This window comes from Gallinula chloropus (assembly GCF_964237585.1).
Source record: "Gallinula chloropus genome assembly, chromosome: 13".
Taxonomy (NCBI): domain Eukaryota; kingdom Metazoa; phylum Chordata; class Aves; order Gruiformes; family Rallidae; genus Gallinula; species Gallinula chloropus.
Window position 1 is genome coordinate 20,898,483 of NC_140098.1, and position 21,126 is coordinate 20,919,608.

Consider the following 21,126-nt stretch of genomic DNA (forward strand, 5'->3'; position numbering starts at 1 on the left):
CAGCTTTCTTGGAGAAAGCTTGCTCAACTCTCTCCCTTTCACCCTGCAATGAATCATACGTATTTTCACTTTAAAAGTGTGTTTTATGCCTTATCTCTAACAATTACATTGACCTTAGTAACTGTTTTTTCCTAATAGCTGTGTAGAGTCAATACAAAATGTTCTACCAGCCTACATCTGCCTTCAAACAACGGTGTTTAAAGTGTGGTGTGTTTTCTTTGTTATGTGGAAAGCAGTAGCCTCATAAGCTGAGGCAGAGAGAGATCAGTGTTGTTCTTCTAGTCCAACCTGTACCAGTCTGTCACAGCGTGCCCTGAGTTAATTCTCACTTGAATTAGAATATATCTTTCTAGAGATGGCTCTCTATTTATTTAATTCTTTTTAACTTCCAGCTTAAAGGTTCCAACTTGGTATTTGAGAACTGGGAAAACGGTTCCCTGCCTGTTTGTTCCCTTAGTGTTTCTGCCCTTGCTTGGTATCCGAACCCGCCTGGGTTATTGATTGCCATGGATCTCCCTTGAGATGGATGAGCCCTTCAGAGCTTGTGCAGGGACAAATCTTTGATGTAATCAAGTCAACCCATTGCTTGAGAAACTGTCACTGCTGAACTTTAGTGTCTGGCTGTTGAGCAGCTTCCTGCGTCACTGTGCTGTGGCTTCCAGCCTGTTCCTGAGCCAGGGACACTAGAACAGGGCAAGTGTTTCAGTCTGGGCTTCCCAGGGTTAAAAACAGCCTGTGTGATCTTGGTGCTCCTTGGAGCAAAGGCACTGCGCTGCTCCTATCACAATATTCCTCGGGGAGCAGCCTTAACTGATAAGCAACCACATTCTCCACTTCGTTGGGAAAGATGCTGTCAGAGCTGCCTGTACCTTTTCCTTCCAAAGGTGACGTTTTTGGCCTTCCTGTCTGCTTCCCTGAGCAGTGCAGACTGTGATTTATATTGGGGACCTGTCTTTTTGTGTACACTGCTTTTCCAGTCCCTGCTCAGCTTTCAGCTTTTGTTAGCTCTGATTTGAATTTATTTTTATTTTCTTTTCGAGCAGCAGGTAAAATGGTTCAGTACCAGCAATCGGTTCCTGTAAGAGCCTGATAAACACCAGCGTGATCAGGATTTTCCTTTATAGTAATTTCCAGCTTCAAGCAAGTTACAAACTGCTCGATAAACACCATGGTGACTTCTGAATCAGTCACACTTCCAGCCAAAACATTACGTTGTACGAGGTCGGGTGCCTACGTATGATTTAGCGCCGGTGCGATATGCTCAGCTGTCTCAATAAAGGTTTATCAAACCAGTGGTTTTCCTACAAATCCACTGGATTGCAGAGGTTCAGTGTGATGACCGTGAAAGGTGATTATTGAGCAAAAGGGTTTATAATCCTCAAGGTCGCTGCGTTTGCTTTCTTCAGATAGTGGCACACGTGAGGTGTTTCTCGTTTCTGAAATGTTTTCAAGTAGTCTGACTTAGTGAAAATCAAACCCAAGCCTGGAGGGTTTCTTTGCCAGCAGATTTCAAAGCTACAGATGGAAGTTTCTTTGGAGATGTTTGCTTTTTTAAAAAGGTTACATTCAGTAGCTGCAACCACTGTATTTTTATTCTTTCTTTTTTTAACAGATCAAGGAGTGTGCAGATGAACCAGTTGGTAAGGGCTTCTTGGTGTCATGTTTGGTGGATCACAGAGGCAACATCACTGAATACCAGTGCCATCAGTACATCACAAAAATGACAGCCATTATCTTCAGTGATTATCGGTTGATCTGTGGCTTCATGGACGACTGCAAGGCTGACATCAATCTCCTGAAATGTGGCAGCATTCGACCTGGAGAAAAGGTACCTTGCAGAACATGTAGATTGTCAATAGGTTGTAAAAGTCATCCTGTGAAACTGATGTGGAGGCTCAGCAATAGTAGTAACATCTTTCTTACACCATGTATTGTCTCCGTCGCGTCTCGCCTGTCTGCAGAGGGTGATGTCCTGATTCTGTGTGGCTCCTTTGTAACAGCAGTGTGTTCGTTCCTCTGTGAGGGGCTGCTGGTCAGGAAGGACTTTCCATTGTCTCTCCCTACTGCCCTAGAGATGATCTGGTAGGCAGCTGTCTCTGGATCACGCTCCATCAGGCCTCCCTTGATAGCATGAACCCAGGTGCTGGCTTCACATGGACCTGTCGCTAGGTTTGTGTCACAGCCTGGCTGCCTCTGGTGCGGGAGGGTTATCGGGGTGATGTGGCTGGTGCTGTGACCCTTTCCACTCCCTCAGGTCTGCATTGATAGACAGGATCATGAGCCTTTATCTGTTCACTTCCCTTATCCCCAGCTCACCTGAAAATGATTGAAGGGCACATAGGGTCTGTGTTTAGTAGACATAGAGCAGCACAAATTTCCTAAATAAATCAGTGTTCTTTTGCCATATGAGACTTTTGTGGAGGTTGATGTGAAGAAATTGGTGTTGCCAAGATGTGGGGCTGTTTTTAAGGCACCATCTTTTCCTGTTGCCTTCAGTATAGCTAATGCAGGCAGCGGTTTCATAGCATTGCAGGAACCAACAGCTTTGTTAGCAGTCAGTTTATTATGTCCAGGGATACAGATTAAATTGTCCTATTGTCCCTTTACAGGGCTTTTCAAATTCTAGCTCTTAATGTTTTTAAGAATTAATCCTTTACCTCCTCGTTTACAGCTGATTTAAAAGATGTAACAAAAATACAGGCTTTTTGTTTGAAAAAACCCAGAAGGTTGCTAATTGTTTGAGATGTTTGCTGCTGTAAGCAGCTTCACATCCTTGGGTGTTAAACTGAAGTGCTAGCGTATTCCAGAAGAACTAGCAGAACAACAGAAGGCAGGAAAAGAAGGGCTTGCTTTCAGGAACAAAAGCAGCTCTACAAGTGGGAGGAACTTGCTGACACCGCAGGTGCAGGCTGGTAGCAGCTGAGTAACTTGCTTTCTCTGTGAAGTAAAGGCTTTCTTCTAGTCCTGGGCTGAAGGGCCTTGTGGAAAGAGAACCTGCCTTCAACAGTCAGAATAGAATCAGAAGTGTAGTAAGGGGAGTTACGTGTGTCAGGCCTGCGTCTTCCCAGTCACCTGATCAAATTGAATTAAAATACTTCTGGTAGCACTGAATCAAAGAATCATGGAATGCAGAAGGGACCTTCAGAGGCCATCATGTCCCACCCCTGCAGTGAGCAGGGGCATCTTCACTAGAGCAGATCACTTGGAGCCCCATCCATCCTGACCTTGAATGTCTCTGGGGATGGGACCTCTTCCACCTCTCTAAGCAACCTGTTCCAGTGATCCACCACCCTCATATTAAAGAACTTTGTCCTAATACCCACCCTGAATCTCTCCTTTTCTAGTTCAAACCCATCACCCCTCATCCTATCACTCAGTGCCCTCAGGAACAGTTCTTCCCAGCTTCCCCATAGGCCCCTTTCAGGGACTAGAAGGCCACTATAAAGTCCCCCTGTAGCTTTCTTTTCTCCAGGCTGAACCACCCCAACCCCCTCAGCATGGCTTCACAGGACAGGTGCTCCAGCCCTGGCATCATTTCTGTGGCCCTAACAAAAAGGGTTCAGCAGCAGGGGTTTTCTGAGCTTAAGCCACATCTCTCATAGCAGAAGAGAAAGCGATGCTGGCAGGCTTGTGTGCCTAAACCTGTGTTGGTCACAGAAGGTTGGGTGGACCAAGGGTGGGGATGGCTGGAGCCAGGTCTGGTCTCAAAGCACCTGGGAGAGGAAAACAAACACACGCTTTGGGACACCAAGTTTCCACAGGACAGCGGAGTGAGTTGCCACCCAGACTCTTATGGGGGTCAGTGTGCTTTCTGCATATTCCTTGCTTTCTCCATACCCACCCCAGAATATTTTGCCTTGGTTTGTGGAAGCGTTGCAGCCTGTCATATGATTTCTTTTGTTCCACCGTCATCGATGGCACTTGGAGCAGCTGAAGTATTTTGTACTGCTATGGAAACAGCTATAAATGGCTATACAAACCCTTTCTCATTTGGTTTCTTTTTTTTTTTTGGTGGTGTTCTGCTCTTTCCCTTTTCTGCTTTGGAGAAATCTCATCTCATTCACTCCCATCGGCTGTAGTTGAGGTTTTATTTCCACGCTGTAGCTTCTGAGAGTTGCCTGTAGAGAAGCAGCCATTACCCTTTTGTGCGACTGAACGTAACTGTGAATTTAATAAATAGGATCTGGACACCTGAGGAGGAAGAGGGGAGAAGAGATTCATCTCTCTCTTTTATGGAAATGAGCACTGCTAGACTGCTAACTCCATCCGCATCGGGCGGCCTTAGATTGCAGTATCTCCACTGTCAGAACTGGGATAAACTGGCTTTTTTAGCTGTAAAAGGCACTTCAGTTGGATTCTGGAATTGCATTGCCTCTTGAAGCCCCTCTGCTAGCTAACTCTTTGCCTTTCTATACTCCTCTTTTTAGTTTAGCTTGCTTTCTCCTTCCTAATTGAATTCTGTTCCTGCTGGGTTTGTCGCTGCTGCCGTGGTGTTTTCTGTGCTTCCCTTCCCATGCTTCGTGTTGCTGCTCTGCTCCCAGAGCAGGGAAGGCTCGGCCTCACTGGAGGCTCAGTCTCACTGTGTGTAGCAGACAGACAGTGGCTGTGTCCTCTAACAGCGTTAAGTGGGTGTTGATTCATTCCAGTTAACGGAGAAAGATTTGATAGTGGTTTCAGTCCCTGTTCCAGTTGGCTGTTGCTCTCTAGCAAATTTTGCCTCCTGGCATTTAAAGCTTGCTTTGTCTTGATGTGATAGGGATCTAATCTGACACTGGGGATTGCAATGGAGCTTTTTTGTCTTGGATCACCTATTGGAATGAGATGCTTTGCCCATCCCAGTAATGTCCAGGGTTGTATCAAGCTGTTGGGTTGTGTTTGGTTGAATTGGTGTCCAAACCTTGGTCAGTTATTTGCTGTAATGAAGGGTATGTAAATGTCAACTGACACATCTGTTGTGGTACTTGGCTAGCTAATATTTTTGAGATTCCTAAAAAAAAGATACAGTGGGGGACCATTGTTTTCTGGCCCTTTTCTCACCCCAAGTGCTTCAAGTACAGACGCTCTTACATACACCTTCCCTAGTTTCATAGTCCCGGACACAGAGGGGAAACTCCTTGTTTCCTTGGTGTAGCATTCTAGCAGTGTAGTGCCAGCTGAAATGCTGGGAATTAGCTGATCTAGGAGCTGTGCCCATCACCCCAGTGTATGGGCTAGCCAAGCTCAGTGCCAAACTGGAACTCACCATAGATCTGCTGGATGGTTTTCTGCAGCCTGGCTGCTCCAGCTCCAGCCATTGAGTGCGAGGCGCCGTGCTGGTTGGGCTCTTCCCCTCCTGCCTCCTGGTCCGTTCTCCTCCTGACTCTCTCTGGTCCCTTCTCTAGCTGCATTCTGCTACCCTGCAGCTAGGACAGTTGTGAGATTGAGGTGTGGTGGATGAACAGCAAGAACAAGGATTTTAAAACTTTGGGTTGGCCTGAAGCTGTGTGCTTGTGGTGGGAATTTCGGTTGTGGGAACAAAACCCTCAGTATTGTGCCGAAGGGGCTTTGCTTGGGCACCTCTAGAACTTAGAACTTCCATTTCTCTGAGGCTCCCACTGCTGTAGGACAGTATTAGCAAGCTGCTTGCATCCTTTCTGGATCTAAATGTACCCCTTATAAAGCTATGCTGAGTTTGAAGGCGCTCTGACTAGGTAATTATCTCGTATGTTTAACTGACCTTCCCTACCTGGCCAGCATGTGGAGTTGACCAGTTCCCACTCAATGGAGAGAGCAAACAAAACCAGGAGGCTTTGGGGTGTGTGGTTTTGGGTTTGTTTTGCCTTCAGAGGAAAACTACTCTTAGCCCTTTTAAACTGCTGGGCTGTCTCTGTTGTGTTTATGATTTTAACTGTCCGATGCTGCTTGTGCTCCAAGTGTAGCAGAGTTAAAACAGGAACAAAAGGCTCCTTCCCTGCCTGAGGAGACATGTCCGAACAAAGAGTGGTGTGGCTTTGTCGGTCCTGGTTATGCTTTACAGGGACAGCTCCCTTACTCGTGCTGCTGCAGCAGCAGTGGATGAATCTACTTGTTGGAGTGAGCTGGAAGGATGGGTCCTAATTGGTTACAGTGAGTGCCAGGTTGAGCGATTGAGAGGGATGGGGTACAAGCCTTTGTGCCTTGCTCTGTGCTCCACGTAGTCTGATGTAAGCGTGGCAGCGATACCCTCTCACAGCAGAGCAGTGTGAGCCCAGGCGATCCTCGCCCAGCAAACCTGCAGAAGCCTCGAGTGATCTGTTTCAGGAGAGCTCTTGTTTTCCGAGCTGTCGGACCTTCTACAGAGGACTAAGGTGAACAGTTCCCTTTCTGAACACTTAAAAAGGGTGTAGGAGACTAAACGGGGCTCTGCCCCTGCCACTCCTGGGCTCTCATCCAAAGCACAGGCTCTCTACATTGAATGTCAGTCACTGCTCACAGTCCAAATTTCTCTTCAGGCTTGCAGGACAGTGGACATTGCGTACGGTATTGGGACAGAAGTGCTTTGTCTGAGACTTCATCTCCTCTTGAATGCTTTGAAATTATTTTGGTTTACGTTCCCTTAACGAAGGAATTAGCATTGAGAAGCCTGTGCGGGTCCCAGCTCCTTTGTGTCCTTTTACCTCCCAGATGGAAGGCTTGTCTCGGCATGGAGTAACTGTGATTTCTCTCTCCCCCAAGTATCATCTTAATGTGGTGCCATTTCTTGCTGTTGCCATGGTGCAGAGAGAGCTATGTCAGATTAAAGATAATTTGGCCGTTTTGGTAAACCGCTCTGAGCGGTGTGACTAAGTAGTGATAATCTCATTAAGTCACATTAAAACAAACCCAGAGCATCGGAGGGGGGATTTCACGGTGGCCGTCAGCAGGGTGGCAATGTGCAGAGCCTGTGGATAGCACAGATACTAACTGTTGCCTCCTGTGAATGCAAAATGCAGTTAAAGATGGATTTCTGAGGTCTACTTGTACGTAACTCATTTGTTGCTTAATTTATGGGGTGCTTACCCAGAATCATGGACCGCTCGATTGTGTAAGTGGCTGGTTACAGAATTGGTCTTGCTCTCCTCGTGTAGGATGCCCACTCACAAGGAGAGGTGGTGGCGTGCCTGGAAAAAGGCCTGGTTAAGGAGGCGGAGGAGACGGATCCTCGAGTTCAGGTCTCTGATCAGTGTAAGAAGGCGATTCTGCGCGTGGCTGAGCTCTCTTCGGATGACTTCCACTTGGACCGGCACCTCTACTTCGCGTGCCGGGATGATCGGGAACGGTTTTGTGAAAACGTGAGTAGTTCTCTTGCCTTCTCTTCTACAGTAAAATCCATTTTACGCCCCAAACCACACTGGAAGAAGGGATGGCAGAGGGCAGCAAGATCACATAATACTGAAAACAGACACCTTGTTGTTGTCTTTTTGCAATAAGTCCTGGTATTAAATTCACCCACCCAACAAACAAGTGTTATTCCCAGTGGGTTAATGAGCAGAATTGGCATTTAATGGTTTAACGGATGTCAGAGCTGGTGTGAGATGGGGAGGAGGCAGCAAAGGTAGGTGACCACTCCCTTGAGCAGCCACAAGCTGTTACAGAGGGTTAGCCTGGTCTGACTCTCCCTGCAGAGCTCCGTGTCCCTGGAGCGATGAGCTGGAAAGCTGCGGCGTGCAGTGTCAGCTGAGCCTCTTCTCACTAAAAACCCGATGAATGCAGCCAGGCTATTTTAGTGTAATAGAATTTAAAACTCTTCTGTAGTGCAGGAGCTATCATTGTCGTTTGAAATACTAACTTTCATATGTTTCTAGTTTAAAAAAGAAATCCCTTTAGGTGTAGTTTAGCCTGCTCGTTAGGCATTACAGGCCTTATCTCTGACGGCAAATGTTTCTGTTCTGTTTCACAGACTCAGGCTGGGGAAGGCCGAGTCTACAAGTGCCTCTTTAATCACAAGTTTGAAGAATCAATGAGTGAAAAGGTAGGTATCTGTCTTCGTGAGACAAACCCTCAATGCAGAAATCATCGGATCATTCATCAGCCCAGGCTATGGTATTCTTTTCCAAGTGTTAGGGAAATCCATCATCTAGGTGGTTGGAGAAGCAACTGCTTTAACAGATGTTTTTTCTGTGATACGTTTGTGATACCAGCTACATGCTGATGGCTGAATTAATTGTGCTTGAGTTACAGCCTTTAAAGTTAAGGATTTCAATGAATCAGAGCTTTAGGGTGGGTAATTTGGGAAGATGGGCACGGAGCGCAAGTGGTAGCACTGTGATGGAGCTCTTAAGGGAGAAGTTACACCAGGTCTTGGGTAAATACTGTCTTAACCTACAGATTAGAAACAGAATGCCCAGATGCATCAGCACGGGGAGTTCCCTGAGTTTCACTCTCGTTTTCAAGGCTGTGTCTGACTATGAAGCAGCAAAATCTGGGGGAAAGATGCATGTTCAGTTACTGACAGGTTCCTTAACTTTTTCCTCCCCCCAAAGGTGTGGTTTTGAACAGGAACAAAAAGAGTTGTTCTGGAAAGCCAGTCCTGAAAAGAGTTTGTATTGGCATCGGTGTTTTGGGGAGGCAGCAGTGCCTTCAGTGGTTTTGAAAGCAGCGTTGTGGTGTTTGGGATTATACAGAACTAGGTCACCTGCCTGGAAAGGATACGAAGGTGGATATCTGTGGAGCCCTCCTTGGAGAAGCTCTGTAGAAGGAGCCCCATTCTGAGCCCCACCGGGCTTGATGGCTGGCTAGCTGCAAGCTTAGTGCCAGTTAACAGGTTCAGCACTGAGAGGCTGATCCTGGAGGGCTCGCAACAAAGCTTCGCAGTGTGCAGACGCGTTACGGAGATGGACTGTGGCTTTGGTTAACCTGGTTTAGATCGTGCAGAGACAGTGGTGGGTTTGGAGGGGTCTTATCTGTGGTAAGCCATCCAAGGTCAGGCTGTGTGGTTAGGTCACCTGCAGCAGGTGGCTTAGTAGGGAGAGAGGGGTGGATGCTCTGAGGGCCCAGTTTTCAGAGCCAGGGGGACCACACAAAATCTAGCTCTGGCTCTTTGCAGCTGCCAAGGTTGGACCGTCTGCAGAGTCATTTGTTGTGCAGAGGGGGTTATCCAGTAAAAAGTCCCTCTTTGCTGACAGCATCGGCTGGTGCATGCACACGTAGCCAGCTACAGCTGCCTGGTGGGTGGCTTGGTTTGTGCAACCCAAACCTGTGTGCCAGGCTGTGTTCCCTGGCTGCACCTGACCTTCCCCTGCTTTGGGGATGAGGCATCTGCAAGCCTGTATCTCCCCACGTCCAGAGGTCTAAGTCCGTCCAGTCCCAAGGATCCCGCAGGGATGGGACTATGAAGGAGGAGGAGGGACTATCTTGGAGCAGGATTCTCCGGGTCCTGGGAAGGAGGGGTAGAAAAGGCAAACCCCTGGTGTGAGGAAGGGGGAAGAGAGGCTCCAAGGCTTCTCTGCTCTTTGTGCTGGGATTGCTCCCTGTTCTCCCCACCCTACACACGCAGTTTTCCTTCCTTTTAAATAGTCCAAGAATAGACAGATTTCCCTGAGCTAATCTGAAATATCTGTTGCCCTTGGATTTAATTTTCATACAATTTAATCCAAAAGATCCGAAGCACAGCAGGGGTTTTTACAGGCCCTTTTTTGGATAACGTTCAGAAGGTTGTTCTCACAGCTGCTGGGCTTTGGGTTTGACCTCAGTGCATCCTGGTGAGCCTCACCAGTTGCAGAAAGCAGTCAGAAATTCCCGTGGTTGGGCTGCTTGATCCGCTCCCATCCATTCAGTATGTAGCAGAGCAGACCCAGAGAACGAGCTGTTTTGTAACTGTGAGTGGAAGAAGTTGTTTCTCAGGGCAGGGGGTGAGCGTGCGCTGCAGCCGGGTAAATGTCAGCAGCCGATCCCGGCTACAGAGCATGAGTCACGCTCACAGCCCAGCTCCTCACAAAGAGCGGGGTGAATGTGCAGTTTTAAGCAGCGCCCTGCAGAGAGCCGCTGCCTTTAGAGCCCTTGATCTGCTGGCCTGGGTGGGTGGTGTTAGCTGTGTGCTTTCTGCGAGGCAAACCGACATCTAACTGCGGTCCGGCTTCAGCGCCTGGATTTGGAAGCATCAGGTGCCTTTCTGAAACTTTAAAGCTTGTTGGCAGCCTGCCTGGTGCTCCCCTTGTCCAACCGTCCCTCCGTGTCTCCCGCAGTGTCGCGACGCGCTCACGACCCGCCAGAAGCTCATCGCCCAGGACTACAAAGTCAGTTACTCACTGGCCAAGTCCTGCAAAAGCGACCTGAAGAAGTACCGCTGTAACGTGGAGAACCTGCCGCGCTCTCGGGAAGCCAGGCTTTCCTACCTGCTCATGTGCTTGGAGTCCGCTGTGCACAGAGGTGAGTGGGGTCTGGTGGAGAAATACCTGACTTGAGTTTAAGCTTCTCCTGGACCTTCAGGTTCAACATGTATTTACAGACCCCTTCTCCAAGTTGTGTTTTCCAAACTCTGGTTCAGAGGGAGGTTTCCTCATCCTGATCCTTTCACCACTGTTAGTTTTGAAGATGGAAATAGCTGAGTAAAACCTCTGATGCTGGCTCCTATTGTGTAGGCAAGAAGTTTAAAATGCAAACCAGTAAATCCCACTTGGACTGATGGTTTGTAATTGCAAATCCTTCTATTCACGGCGAATCCAAGCAGCTTTCTTCCTCCTATATGTGATAAGCATTAAATATGCTACTGGGTTAAAAGAGAGAATAGAGAATCTGTTTATCGTGGCTTGGGGAAGGCTCAGGGTGCTCGATCCTCTTGTTAAGTAATGCTCTTCCCTCACAGCTCTCACCAGCTCAGGTAAATTCTAACTCTAGTTGTTCCTGTACAGAAGGAAGGTATGAGAAGTTTATTTTTGTTCATTTAACTTGGCGTAAGCTGGAGATGCCCTACCACCAGCAGCTCACCCAAGGGCATCACAGGGCCCTGCATGACAGAACTGTGCTAAAGGTTCTCTGACATTCCCATAACGTGTAACACAACCCATTAGATCCCCTAGAGCTGCTCTGGAGAATGGTTTGGTTCTCCCCTCGGTGTGCAACTGGGTGTGCTCCCATTCAGCAGCAGGGCTGTGTGCTGCAGCGGCGCTGCCACGGGAGGGGAAGGCTGCCCACGTGCCACAAGCCCTCTGCATGTTTCTGAGTTGGGGTAACTCACTGCTTCTGATTGATGTGGAAAGAAGACGTGCTGTTTGTGGAAGGGTTGCAGGGTGTTTTTCCTTCTCCCCACAGGAGGGAAGGTGCTTTCCCGAGTTGCTTTCCTGAGTTACAGGCAGAAAAGCTGCCCTGCAGTTACTGACTCTGCTTTGACAGCAGAACAGGCTCCTGTGGCGTGGGGCTTGGGCGTGAGGCATAGCCCAGGAGGAGAGCAAATTGTTCCACACCCCCACGTGTCTGCACCCTGGTTGCCCCTCATGGGGTATAACGGGACCCAGGGCACCAAACACGTATGAGTAGGTTGCAATGGGGGCAAAAAACACATCGTCCTTTTGATTAAAACCAACAGGGACGTGTCTGCGTGGGGCTGTGGGAGAGCTTGTAGCTGGTTTGAAGTCAGGTTTCTGTGCAGCCGTGGAGTTTGCTCGACACTCCGTATGTGTTGTTGGTAATTAGTCTGCGTTTTGGCCTCCTGAGCGAGGATGTGCTATTGCTCTAGAAAACCTTTTCCTCAGAAAATGCTTGACCTGCTGTCTGGAAAAATCCCTCCCCCAGTTACGTACCAAACTGGTAAATCGTCAGAGGTGAATTCTGTTGCTACAGTAGGAAAACAAACCCATGAGCATGCAGGGAAGGGCTGACCTGTACCAGAGAACTGCAGATCCACTCAGTGTTTTCAGGTTGTCCCCACAAAGCACCTTCCAGAATGTAAAATAAATAAGATTGTCCTTGTCTTTCAGGAGTCCCTTTTTTCCAATCCATGTGCTGAGGAGCTATCATAACAACTGGTTTTATCCCCAGCACGTCTGCTCTCATGTAGTTGTTGTGATCCAACGTTGTATAGAGTCGTCCCTGTTCTTCCAACACAACACTAGCCTAGGTCAGGAAGGGCTTTGCTAAGCTTTAACACTAAACCACGTGTCCTTCTCTTGGCTCAGGTCGACAGGTGAGCAGCGAGTGCCAGGGTGAAATGCTGGATTACCGGCGCATGCTGATGGAAGACTTCTCACTGAGCCCGGAGATCATCCTGAGCTGCCGAGGGGAGATCGAGCACCACTGCTCGGGGCTGCACCGGAAGGGCCGCACCCTCCACTGCCTCATGAAGGTGGTGAGGGGGGAGAAGGGCAACGTCGGGCCCAACTGTCAGCAGGCGGTAAGATGCTTTTCCACCACTTCGCCTGTGGGATGCTCGGTTGACTTGTCTGTCAGCGTTTTCCCTGGTGATGGAGGTGGTTCTGGAGCAGTTTGTGTAGTTGTGGCTGTGTGAAGTGCCATTGGTATCCAGTGGCACATTGGGAATAGTTTCCCCCCCTGAAAAAAAACACATTTTGACTTGTTTGCTGTGGATTTTGTACTGGATCTCTAGTAGTTCTTCTCCAGCATCTCCCAAGTCATCAAATTCTCTCCTTGGTACAAGGTGTAGGGAAACTTGCTTTTTCGTAAGTGCTAAAACATTCCCTCTCCCTCTCTTTTCCCTCTTCCCTGTCCTAAATCTTCCTAAATCTTCCCAAAGCACCTTTCAGCTCTGTTTTACTTTGCTCTTTCATTCAGCTTAAACATTGGAGAAGGAACTTGTGGAGAGGGGTAGGTAGATAGGACAGATGTGCACATCGTTAGAGCTGCAGTGCTGAAGGGAACACAGTTCTTCCCCAAAATACCTCTCCAGAATGGAGTGATTCTTTTTAAATTTCTGTTTTGGCCCAGATGCATCCTGCTTTTAGTCTCTTTAAATTGAAAACAATTGGTTTAATATTTGTTCAAACTTATTTAGTGCTTTTTAATGTAGCGTTACTTTTCTTTTTACCTATTACCTGCTTTTAACAGCCTGGGAGCCTGGAAAAGTGACATCAGTGCTCAAATTGGCTGGGGAGTGTTAGTGCTGACAGGAATTTTGGGAGGTGTGTGCTCTCAACCTCCTGCAGCACACAGAAATGCTGTCATCCATCTTCCCTTTAAACACAGCTTAAAGCCCGAGCCCCAAAAGATATGTTAAATTCTTGTAAGAGGTAGGATCCTTTGGTGATGAAGAGTGTTTGTGCAGTGATGAAGCAGTGAATGCCAGGTGTGTGGTGCAGCAGCTGTGCAGCTTGAGTCATTTCTGCAGGGAGCTGTGGTGTGGGACGTAATGTCAGTGTGAAAAACAGAGCCCTTGTTGCTGTTTGAGTCAGATGTTGAACTTTCTGCCTCAGAGCTCAGCTTATTTGCAAGTTGGATGGGTTCTTCTCAGGAATAACTGCCCGATGGAGAAGCATGTGTTCGTAATGAGTTGTGAGTCAAGGCCAGGACCCCAGAAGGTGCCACAGGATTTCAGACTTTTGAGGGGGAGAGTCTCTGTGGAAATCCATAAGGGGTTTTGCCAGTTCTCTTAAGCTTCTGCTTCATTTTTCTTCAGTAGGTACAGCAGCAGCACTTGTCCGTGTCTCCCCTTTAAGCAGAACGACCTGTGGTCTGGTCTGGTCTCTGGGTAAAGGGACAAATTTGTCAGGTTTGAGGCTTTATTCACCCATTTGTCCTTGAGGGAATAATCCCAGCAGTTGTCCTTGATCCTGTTTTATACATAAACATCTGGCACGAAGGGATCCCAGCACTTTGTGTGCAGAGTGGTGCCTGGCTGTGCAGACTGGGGGTGTGGGTGCACCAGCATGATGACCCGTGTTCTTCTTGCATGGACTCTTAACTACACAGTTCTAAAGGTCTGGCTATGTCTCACTTCTGGTTAAGGTGCAGCTCCCTGTTATGAACTGGGCCCTGTATTGGCCTTGTTGGGCCACTGTCAGTTGTATAAAATGTTTATTTTTTTTATTATAACTTTTTTTTTAGTGAAAACATCCCAGAAATGTTTGACTGAACAGCCTGTGCCTGCCAGGCAGCGCCACTCCGAGCTGCCCACATCTTTCTGAGCTGCTGAGGCTTGGGCATGATGAACTGTGGCCAAGAGCCGGCTGCAGGAAATCCTGTGTTGCTCCCAGGCAGTTTGGGGGCTGTCCTCTTGATGACAGATTTCCTATCGGATAAGTACCGTTAGCTGGTCTTTGCTCCAGTTCTCAGGACCTCTGTTTCTTCTCTGAGTTGTGGGATGATAGGGCTTTGCCCCTGGAAGCTTCCTGGCTGGTGGGTAGGTGCAGGCTGTGGAAGAGGGAGGATAGAATACTAACTGCACTCATCACCTAATGGGACTGGGGCCAGTAGCAGATGTCACTGAGCTACCCTTCTCCCCAAAACTCTGGGTAGGTGGAATTACGAGACTGAGCCAAGCTCCTGTCCCCTGGCCCAGCAGACTGCTCCCGAGCACACATTCAGATGTTGTGGGCTACGTGAAGATGACCTGTCTGGATTTGATCTTGAAACCTGGTGCTGTGAATGTTAAATTAATCATAGAATCATAGAATGTGTAAGGTCAGAAGGGACCTTTAGAAGTCATCTAGTCCCATCCCCTGTAGTGAACAGGGACATCTTCACTAGAACAGGTCGCTCAGAGCCCCATCAAGCCTGACCTGCTTAATAAGATGCAGTTATTTTCCTGAAGGTTTAATCAGAATAACTACTTCACAGGAAGAAGCTGTTCATAGTGTGTCTGCCTGTGACAGTCGAAAGCCTGGAGAAGCCACAGGAGGAGTGCAGGAGTGTCACGGTTTTATGTTGCACACCCTGGTCTGTGTGGCTTTGGGAAGGTTTTGTTTTCATCTTTCACTTGCACCATGGCTTCTCTGTGCAGATAAAAACTGATGCCCTCCTTTTGACATGGAGATGTGTGTAGATATATGACTTAGAGTAATATTTAACTACATCGTTTTACTCTTAATTTAACACAGACCAAATGAAGGTTACTCTGGCTTCTAAAAGCTGAAGCAGGCATGCCTGAGGCAGTGGTATTTCATGGGCCAGCAGAACACGGGACGCTTTGTCCTGTGCTTCAGTGGAACTTCCGTGTCCTTCCCCAGGCACTCCAAACCCACTTTTAAGCTGTGTTTGTAGTTAGGCAGCCAGTCTTTAAACATTCCTTTGGGTTCCAGAGTAGAGCAATTGAAGTGTGACAGAGCCAGGTGTTAGGTATCATTAGCATTAGGGGATGAGGCTGGATCAGAAATCCAAAGTTCACTTTTTACTGCTTCCGTTTAGTAAATCAGGATGTAAGTGCTCCAGGAGTACAGCTGACGTTCAGCACACATCCAGGCTGCTCCAGAGCTCCTGGGCCACTCCAGAAGGGCAATTAGAGATCAGCAGCGCTGGACTCCCATGTCTGCTGAATGAGGTTGGCGGCGTGAGGACTTGACATAAGCAGCTGTAGAGCGGAGGTCGTAGCTCTAGTGCTGTTGTTGCCATAGAATTCCCATGCTGAGAGGTTGCAAGTGCTCTCGTTTTGATCATTTTAATTTGTTTTCCCATTGGTGATTTCTTTTCTTCCAGCTTCAAACGCTGATTCAAGAGACTGACCCAGGAGCAGATTACCGCATCGACCGGGCGCTGAACGAGGCCTGTGAGTCAGTTATACAGACGGCCTGCAAGCACATACGCTCTGGAGACCCAATGTAGGTGGCTCTCGGTTTCAATCGACTCTTGGTTCTGTTGGACCTCTGTGAGGGCTGTGTGGTGACCAGTACAGATACTTAAACCTGTCCAGAAATGAGGGACTCCCAGCTAGTGATTCATGCAGGGAACTGAGCTCCGCCTTCGTTCCTGCCGTATAGGCGGGATGGGCTTTTTATAGCAGGGCTGGTGCAACACTGGTGAAGGCTGTAACCACCTCGGGTGCTTAGATTGGATTCGTAACACTTGATGCTTTAATTTCTCTTATTAAATAAGCCTTTAGTCATACCACAAAAGTAACAGGCTTTGAAAGGCCTGTTAAGCAAACTGGTGCTGCTGAGACAAACATCTCCTCCACATTCAGGTCTGGTGTATGTTGTCTCCTGAGCCAGACTCTGATGCTTTTGTTGCAGACTTTCTGAGGTAACTACACCAGTGGCAGTTAAGAGGGTGCAGATGTGGTATTCAGTTGTTTCAGATGTAAACCTTTTAAAGGAAGAGAAAGATGTTCACTGTGTTTGAACATCTTATGGTTCACTGCTAAGACTCGTTTGGCAACACCAGCATTAGGAGGAACCTCGGTGCGGTTATAAATCTGTTGCCTAATTTTATTTCTTCTGTTGCAGGATTCTGTCGTGCCTGATGGAGCACTTGTATACTGAGAAGATGGTAGAGGACTGTGAGCATAGGCTCCTGGAGCTCCAGTACTTCATATCTCGTGATTGGAAGTGAGTGCTGTAACACAAGATGTATCCTCACCCGCTGCCTGTATTTCATGTCGGTATCACTTAAAAGCCCTCTTCTGAACAAGCATAAGCCACACCATTTTGCAAGGGGCTGCTAAGTGTGCTGGTCTGTAGGGCCTCGATGCTTGCCTGGGGCAGTAGAAGTGAGAGCTGCTTAGAGAAGTACGTGTGATACCCACTTAAATCAGCCACTTGCTTAGAAACAGTGCAGCCCTGAAAAGCATCTCAAGTTTGAACTCTGAAATCCAGTGTGTCTTTAATTAAAAGAAGTCTCTCTGGCCACACTGAAGGGAAGGTCACTTTGTGTGCAGGTGGAAGCAGCGTTATCTGCTTAGAGTGCTACAGTGTGGGAGCTGAGAAAGCCAAGCTACTGTGTGTAACAGAGAACTACTGTGGGAGAGGCTCCCTGCTTCCGTTCCCAGTGCTTTGCAAATTCTTTAGGTATGATTAGAGCCCGTAGAGCAGATAGACCTCCCTTTGGAGCACTGCTTTCCCAGCTTTCTCATCCAAAGACAGCAGTGCTTTCTTGTAAGTGTATACAAAGGCCCTGGTGCCTGTGTTGGTTAAGATGAGGAGAGCATAAATGTGGTAAGCGTGACCAGTGAGGAAAGAATAACTGTTTGGCTTTTCTTCTGAAGAAGTTTGCGAGGTGAGCAAGTAGGTTCATCAAGTGGGCTTGCTGGAAGAAGTGGAATAACTGTCCTCTGTGACTACAAAGAGTGTAAGGCAAGAAGTCGTGGGCTTTGATTACCGCAAAGGGCATTCAAATCAAACGTTAAAGCCTGACTCATAGCTGTGTCTGTGGGCAGCACTGCCAGGAGTGAAGAGCTGAACCTTCTGCTTTTAAAATACGTGGGGCCCATGGGCCAGAGGGTCAGTGCTCTGTGGCTGTTTATTTTGTCATCTTGATAGCTGTCACCATACAGAGGAGAATGTTTAGGAGTTTTTCCTTTCCTCTTCCTGTCTCCCTTCGTTGTTGGTTCTTCTGCCTGTACCGTGTTTTCAGCAGATCATTCATTGCTTGAGCCAAGCTTCAGTGGTTGCAGGAAGGAAGACTGAGCGTTTGCATGGTGCTGGGATTACATATAATTTTAATTCATGTTGCAGGCTGGGCAGTGTGATCTTGTCCTTGTTTAACCACTGGCCCAAGTACAGAGTAGAAACGGTTTCCTTACTGCTGGCCCTATCCATAGAGTTATGTCCACTGCCCCTACTTGATGCTGGCCTTTGAAACTGTGGTGGAAACCTGAAGTTTCCATTTTGGAGAGTTGGCAATATCTCACCTAGCTCTAATGTAATTAGATGTTATCTTAAGAGATCTGCACTTGTCGTTTCCTTGTATGCAAAAGCAAGGGCTGTCGAGGCTTCGGTTACCTCGGATCCAGCGCAGGCAATATTTAATCTAGCTCAGATCTTTTTACAAAACTGGCATTTTGGAGTGGCAGCAGGACAAGGTCCCCATGAGATACTGTACAAGGAAGGCATGGTATGTCACTGCCACTTTAGGACTTTGGGAGATGTCTCTTCTCGTGTGTCAGCATTTGGCTGGCATGCTGCAGAAGAGAACGAGAGGCGCCTCGAGAAGCGCTGAAGATGAAACCTGTAACCAAAGATCTTGGTTTGTTCTTGCAAGGTGAGGGGTTTGAGTCTGAACCGAGTGATGGGCTTTTTGCCACCTCGTGGTTCAGTTGGTTGGACACCACTGCTAAATGATGCAGTCGGTGGTGGATGAAACCTGAAGGAGGTGTTTCTGCCTCAAAAGCCTTTGAGAACATGAAAAACATGTAGGGTTTGAATAAAGTGCTAGTGATGACTTTTCTTTTGCAGACTGGACACGGTCCTTTACCGCAAGTGTCAGGGAGATGCCTCCCGTCTCTGCCATACCCATGGCTGGAATGAGACCAGCGAGCTGATGCCTCCGGGGGCTGTGTTCTCCTGCTTGTACAGGCACGCGTACCGCACAGAGGAGCAAGGAAGGAGGGTGAGTGCTGCAGTGCGACCTGCTGCCCTTTCATCTCTCATAGGAGGGTTGCACGCTCGTTCGGAAGTTGGACGCACCACGTTACGCTGTAGAGACTTTGCACAAGCTGCTTGGAAGCATTCAGCCTAGGTGGTAACACACACTGCTCTGGCTGCCCAGCTCCTCCAGTGCACATTGTGGGTCTGCGGTGGTGTTCTGGGAAAAGTCACAGCCAGGCGTGACGGCTGCCTGTAGGGGGAACTGCGTGCTGACAGCAGTGTAGGGATATCTGCTTGGGCACAGGGCAGGTCCTCCCTGGGGGAATGCAATTCCTTGTAGATAGCTGGCATAGCTGCAAAATTGGCTTTGTGCATAAAGGAGCTCCGAGCCTGGCTTTCCTAAGCTATTTCTAATTAAGTTTGGTTTGAGTACAACTTCAGGTTATATTCCCAGTGCATTCTTCTTCTCAATAGCAAGCACCTGGAGCATACTGTACTGGTAAACGTGCTTGTGCCGTCTTTAAAGACGACAGTAGGGATCTGACTTGCTGTCCTCCAGTCTGGAGATCCACCACAATCACATGGCCTTGGTCCAGAGCTACTCTTCCCAAGTTTGCTGCCCTCTCGTGCCTTTAGCAGGGCACTCCCTGGAAAGTGGCCGGCTGCACGGCTCCATTTCTTTTGGCACTGCAGCGTATGCAGCCCCCAGGATTTGGTGGGTTTACACAATGGCCTGGCTTAAAAATTAATTTCTGCAGCTTGATTTAAAAGGGCTTTTGTGCCAGAGGTCAAGTATTGATTGAAAGCATCTCTCTTTTCAGAAGAATTTTTTTAAATGCAGTTTCCCAGTCTGCTGAGTTGGGACTTTTTAATTCCATTTTATATTAGTGCTGACCAAAGAAATCAATAGCCCCCCCTGCAAATAATCTATCAGAGAGAGAAAAGGCTTTTAAATGTATTTTACTCATAGAAAGTAGGCAAAGGGAGCAGCTGTCCCTTTGAAATGTAACGTTTGAAAGCAGACTCATCGGTGGTTAGATCTGTACTCTTTCCCAGTGCTGTCCACAGAGTTCTCAGTAGCTTCCAGTGGTTTGTATGAAGGTTTAAGCTTTGCCTGATGCTTTTAGGTCTGACTAGCACCGTACCGGTATCCTTTGATTTTCTGCAATTTGCTGCTTCCTCAGCCTTGCAAATGCTGGCTCTATGCTGCAGTGGGAAGTGCCGAGAAGAAATCCTAGCTGGTCTATAATGTCTCATTACGGGCTTCCCTTTCAGTATCAAGGGCGTGAGTGATTTTGAGTCCCTTCTCCAGAAGCAGCCAGGAGCTTTGCGTGACAGTGCAGCAGGTATCTAGGAACCAGCTTTGACATCTTGTTTCAAAAGTAAAGGGAAGGTGATGGATCTAAAACTTGTTTTAGTGGGATGAAAGGAGCTTCCACCCAAGCTGAATGACAGAGCTCCGAACTCTCTTGGCGCCTGGATCGCAGCAGTTCTGGGAGTGCATTCTGGGGCTGCTGATGACATTCATGGTCACTCCCAGTACCTCACCTGACAGCATCCCGTTTGCACTGTAAGGATGCCACTGAACACTCCTTCTCTCTGCAGCTATCGCGGGAGTGCAGAGCAGAGGTCCAGAGAATCCTCCACCAGCGCGCCATGGACGTGAAACTGGACCCAGCCCTCCAGGACAAGTGCATGATCGACCTGGGGAAGTGGTGCAGTGAGAAAACAGAGACAGGGCAGGTACTGCACACCGTGACACTGCCTCTTCCTTCCCAAAGCTGGAAGGGCAGGGAGGGGATGAAGGGGCACCTCATGGTTAGCTGTGTCTCTGTAGCTGAGGCTGTATTAAAAATGGATGTGGTTTGAAACTGTCTGCACTGGGCTGAGAAGTGGAGGCGGTACGAAGGAGCTGTGCGCCCACCACACAGCTACAGTTGGATCAGATGTGCAGTGAGATGAGAAGAGGGAAGGGAATAGTTAATGAGGACTTGAATGAAGCAGCCCCACCCCACCCTGCCTCTTTATTTGTAATACTCTGTTACAAGCTTGACATTCCCCACATAAACTTTATCCCATTTCCAGTTGGCAAATAGTGACACGCTTCCTGTGTGTGCAGAGCTGAGCTCACATCTGCTGCTGCTTAACGAACTTTCAGCAAACGCTTTCGTGTTCAGTTCCTGTGCCCTCGCAGAGCTGCAGGGCAGGAGCAGCTCCAGCAGCCCGTGCAGGAGAAACATGCACCACTGTCTTTTTGAAGTGCCTGTTGCAGGCTGTAGTGGGGGTAATTAACCTCTCGTTAAAGCTAGGTGAAGGGCAAATTAAATGTGGTATTCCAGAGGTGGAAGCGTGTCGTGCAGCTCTTGAGAACAAGCAGTGACATCCCACACCAACATTCTCTCAGTAGAGGAGTAGGACCAAATGAGATGTAGGACTTTACAAGGAGGAGGGCAGTTTGACGTGTGTTACATTATTTCAAGCCCAAATTTTCAAATTACGTTATTGAATCACATGCTGATATGTCTGGTTTTGTAGGAGCTGGAATGTCTTCAGGACCATCTGGATGATTTGGTGTCTGACTGCAGAGACATAGTGGGAAACCTCACCGAGCTGGAGTCGGAGGTGAGCCCTTTTCAGCCCGGGATGCAGGGAATGGTTGGGTGTTTCTAGTTAAGCGTGTCATGTTGATAGGGATGGGGGGAACAGCAAGGTAAGAGGAGCT

General features: G+C 48.1%; 1 protein-coding gene across 1 annotated transcript in view; it reads left to right on the plus strand.

Moving 5' to 3' along the window:
- Positions 1 to 21,126, plus strand: part of GLG1 (golgi glycoprotein 1) — a gene marked incomplete at its 5' end in the record, with an annotated part of 78,623 nt that overhangs the window by 44,715 nt on the left and 12,782 nt on the right. The window contains 10 exons of the mRNA XM_084270168.1: positions 1,613 to 1,828; positions 7,086 to 7,289; positions 7,898 to 7,969; positions 10,182 to 10,365; positions 12,111 to 12,325; positions 15,580 to 15,701; positions 16,326 to 16,427; positions 18,273 to 18,426; positions 20,010 to 20,147; positions 20,940 to 21,026. Coding sequence (XP_084126294.1) covers positions 1,613 to 1,828; positions 7,086 to 7,289; positions 7,898 to 7,969; positions 10,182 to 10,365; positions 12,111 to 12,325; positions 15,580 to 15,701; positions 16,326 to 16,427; positions 18,273 to 18,426; positions 20,010 to 20,147; positions 20,940 to 21,026 — 1,494 coding nt within the window. The remainder of the gene's footprint in view (positions 1 to 1,612; positions 1,829 to 7,085; positions 7,290 to 7,897; positions 7,970 to 10,181; positions 10,366 to 12,110; positions 12,326 to 15,579; positions 15,702 to 16,325; positions 16,428 to 18,272; positions 18,427 to 20,009; positions 20,148 to 20,939; positions 21,027 to 21,126) is intronic.